At 43.4% G+C, this 3,866-nt stretch overlaps 1 protein-coding gene across 7 annotated transcripts in view; it reads left to right on the top strand.

The window, feature by feature from the left end:
- Nucleotides 1-3,866, top strand: part of LOC106938339 (myosin heavy chain, fast skeletal muscle) — a 65,651-nt gene that overhangs the window by 8,326 nt on the left and 53,459 nt on the right. For 3 of the 7 annotated variants that reach the window (XM_015020351.1, XM_015020375.1, XM_015020393.1), the window contains 6 exons: nucleotides 2,454-2,599; nucleotides 2,683-2,773; nucleotides 2,869-3,258; nucleotides 3,347-3,473; nucleotides 3,551-3,669; nucleotides 3,755-3,860. In XM_015020351.1, the coding sequence (XP_014875837.1) occupies nucleotides 2,454-2,599; nucleotides 2,683-2,773; nucleotides 2,869-3,258; nucleotides 3,347-3,473; nucleotides 3,551-3,669; nucleotides 3,755-3,860 (979 nt within the window). Of the gene's footprint in view, nucleotides 1-911; nucleotides 1,036-1,122; nucleotides 1,260-1,343; nucleotides 1,600-1,815; nucleotides 2,059-2,178; nucleotides 2,356-2,453; nucleotides 2,600-2,682; nucleotides 2,774-2,868; nucleotides 3,259-3,346; nucleotides 3,474-3,550; nucleotides 3,670-3,754; nucleotides 3,861-3,866 lie in introns of all 7 variants that reach the window. The other 4 variants (XM_015020340.1, XM_015020368.1, XM_015020361.1 and 1 more) reach the window with 2 other exon arrangements.

Genomic DNA, 3,866 nt, shown 5'->3' with positions numbered 1-3,866 from the left:
CCTGGAAAGGGCAAAGCTGAGGCTCACTTCTCCCTGGTTCACTATGCTGGTACAGTGGACTACAACATCACTGGCTGGCTGGACAAGAACAAGGACCCACTGAACGATTCAGTGGTTCAGCTCTACCAGAAGTCCTCAAACAAACTGCTTTGTCTTCTCTATGTAGCTCATGCTTCAGGAGAGGGTATGATTACCATGAACTAGTCAGTCAGTCAGTCAGTCAGACAGACAGACAGACAGACAGACAGACAGACAGACAGACAGACAGACAGACAGACAGACAGACATTTAAAATTTTTATTGATCAGACGAAACATGTGCTGTACTGCTATTTGTTTTTTTTTTTCAAACAGAGTCTGGTGGTGGTGGCAAGAAGGCTGGCAAGAAGAAGGGTGGTTCCTTCCAGACTGTGTCTGCTCTTTTCAGGGTATGGACAATTTTTCGAGAACTGTCAGAAAAGTAATGGTTTAAAATCATCCATGGAATAATTTTATGATGCTGATCTACAGGAGAACTTGGGCAAGCTGATGACCAACTTGAGGAGCACTCATCCTCACTTTGTGCGTTGCCTGATTCCCAATGAGTCAAAGACCCCAGGTAAGAAGCTCAGCCGTAGAAATTTGACATTAAGTTGACATTAAGAAATTTTACATGATATTGCTTGGAGACACTGTTGAATTATTTTTCACTAAATATATTACCAACCCTCAGGTCTTATGGAGAACTTCTTGGTCATCCACCAGCTCAGGTGTAACGGTGTGCTGGAGGGCATCAGGATCTGCAGAAAGGGCTTCCCCAGCAGAATCCTCTACGGTGACTTCAAGCAGAGGTAGCTGCTGTCTTTCTAAATGTGAAGAAATGTTTTCAGATGTGAAGATGGAAAAAAGCAAAATCCAGATTTTCTCTCATAGATACAAGGTATTGAATGCCAGTGTTATCCCTGAGGGACAGTTTATTGACAACAAGAAGGCTTCAGAGAAGCTGCTGGGCTCCATTGATGTGGACCACACTCAGTACAAGTTTGGACACACTAAGGTATGATGGAAAAATACATTAATGACATTGCTGGGAACAATTCCTTTGTGTCCATGTGTTTTAACTTGCAAAGTTTTGCTAATATAGGTGTTCTTCAAAGCTGGTCTTCTGGGTACTCTTGAGGAGATGAGAGATGAAAAACTGGCTGAGCTGGTTACCATGACTCAGGCTCTCTGCAGAGGATATGTCATGAGGAAGGAGTTTGTGAAGATGATGGAGAGGAGGTGGGGGCATTATTTTGACTGCTAAAAAGTTGCCTTCTTTAGTAAAACTGATATTTTGTTATGATTAACTGATTTTTCAACCAGAGAGGCTATCTATTCCATCCAATACAACATCCGTTCATTCATGAATGTCAAGAACTGGCCATGGATGACCCTGTACTTCAAGATCAAGCCTCTACTGAAGAGTGCTGAGACTGAGAAAGAGTTGCAGAATATGAAGGAGAACTATGAAAAGATGAAGACAGACCTGGCTACTGCTTTGGCCAAGAAGAAGGAACTGGAGGAGAAAATGGTCTCTATGCTCCAGGAGAAGAATGACTTGCAGCTTCAAGTAGCTGCTGTGAGTAGGCAGATTTCTTAAATGTGATTTATTCATATTCATACTAGAGTAATTAACCATGTAGTTCCTATGTTCATAAACTAACATAACATTGGTGTTATGTATTTGGTGAACACCAGGTCTGTGTAAAAAGTACATGTTTTTGAATCATCCTTATTAAATAGATATGTATGTAAAAAAAAACATTAACGTATGTTTCTTCCCCCTCAATCACAGGAAGTTGAGAATCTCTCAGATGCTGAGGAAAGGTGTGAAGGGCTGATTAAGAGCAAGATCCAGCTTGAGGCCAAACTCAAGGAGACAAGTGAGAGACTGGAGGATGAAGAGGAAATCAACGCTGAGCTGACTGCCAAGAAAAGGAAGCTGGAGGATGAATGCTCTGAGCTGAAGAAGGACATTGATGACTTAGAGCTCACCTTGGCTAAAGTGGAGAAGGAGAAACATGCCACTGAAAACAAGGTTCACATCACTTAGAAACGCACGGACATTCACACACACTGGACAGACATATATACCATTTGAGGACATTATTTGAATTTATATCTCTTAAATATTTAATGTATAACTTTTTCACTGTAGGTGAAAAATCTGACAGAGGAGATGGCAACTCAGGATGAGGCCATTGCCAAGCTCACCAAGGAGAAGAAAGCCCTCCAAGAGGCCCATCAGCAAACACTGGATGATCTCCAGGCAGAGGAAGACAAAGTCAACACTCTGACCAAGGCCAAGACAAAGCTGGAACAGCAAGTGGACGATGTAAGAAAGCGGTTTATTTGTCTTCCTCATTAGGCTTTAGCCTAATGATGCAGTCTTTGTACTGATTACTGTGTTTGAATGTACCTATTATACAATAGCTTGAGGGTTCATTGGAGCAAGAGAAGAAACTCCGTATGGACCTTGAGAGAGCCAAGAGAAAGCTTGAAGGAGATCTGAAACTGGCCCAGGAATCCATTATGGATCTGGAGAATGACAAGCAGCAGTCTGATGAAAAGATCAAGAAGTGAGTGCAGACTATCTTTATTTTTCAACATGTGTTAGTGTCATGTCAGATAATTGAGCTCAACACTGCTCTTTGAAATCCAGGAAGGACTTTGAAATCAGCCAGCTTCTCAGCAAGATTGAGGATGAACAGTCCCTTGGAGCTCAGCTTCAGAAGAAGATCAAGGAACTTCAGGTAATACTGTTTAACCTTAATTGCCCCTGGCTGAATTTTTTTCAGTGATTCGCAGAGTGATCTTGAGTGATTACTTCAATGCATTTGATTTCTAGGCTCGCATTGAGGAGCTGGAAGAGGAGATTGAGGCTGAGAGGTCTGCCCGTGCTAAGGTAGAGAAGCAGAGAGCTGACCTGTCCAGGGAGCTTGAGGAGATCAGCGAGAGGCTTGAGGAGGCTGGTGGAGCCACAGCTGCTCAGATTGAGATGAACAAGAAGCGTGAGGCTGAGTTCCAGAAGCTGCGCCGTGACCTTGAAGAGTCCACCTTGCAGCATGAATCCACTGCAGCAGCTCTCCGCAAGAAGCAGGCCGACAGCGTTGCTGAGCTGGGAGAGCAGATCGACAACCTGCAGCGCGTCAAGCAGAAGCTGGAGAAGGAGAAGAGTGAGTACAAGATGGAGATTGATGACCTGTCCAGCAACATGGAGGCTGTTGCCAAAGCCAAGGTGAGTGGATACTTCATGTTTTACAATGATCAGCAATATGAATTATTGGCTCAGAAGCACCTTTTCCATGCATCTGTGATGGTTTCAGGGCAACTTGGAGAAAATGTGCAGAACTCTTGAGGATCAACTCAGTGAAATCAAAGCTAAAAATGATGAGAATGTCCGCCAGCTGAATGACATTAATGGACAGAAAGCAAGACTCCAGACGGAGAATGGTAATTCACCTGACCTTAAACCAGTGTTTTACATTGATTCAAAATTTTCAGAAATAATGTATATATGACTTTCAAAGGTGAGTTTGGTCGTCAACTTGAGGAGAAAGAGGCTCTTGTTTCTCAGCTGACAAGAGGCAAGCAGGCTTTCACTCAGCAGATTGAGGAGCTCAAGAGACACATTGAGGAGGAAGTGAAGGTAGAAAAGTCTGTTTATATTTTCTTCTGTCATGTATGATGAGGTCAATAGACAAATCATTCCACACTCAACTTGTGTTATCCAGGCCAAGAATGCTCTGGCCCATGCTGTTCAGTCAGCCCGCCATGACTGTGATCTGCTCAGAGAGCAGTTTGAGGAGGAGCAGGAGGCCAAAGCTGAGCTGCAGAGAGGCATGT

This window comes from Poecilia latipinna, unplaced genomic scaffold (genome assembly GCF_001443285.1).
Source record: "Poecilia latipinna isolate Pla-1442-1.1 unplaced genomic scaffold, P_latipinna-1.0 Scaffold83, whole genome shotgun sequence".
Lineage (NCBI taxonomy): Eukaryota > Metazoa > Chordata > Actinopteri > Cyprinodontiformes > Poeciliidae > Poecilia > Poecilia latipinna.
This window is presented reverse-complemented; position numbering and strand designations above follow the sequence as displayed.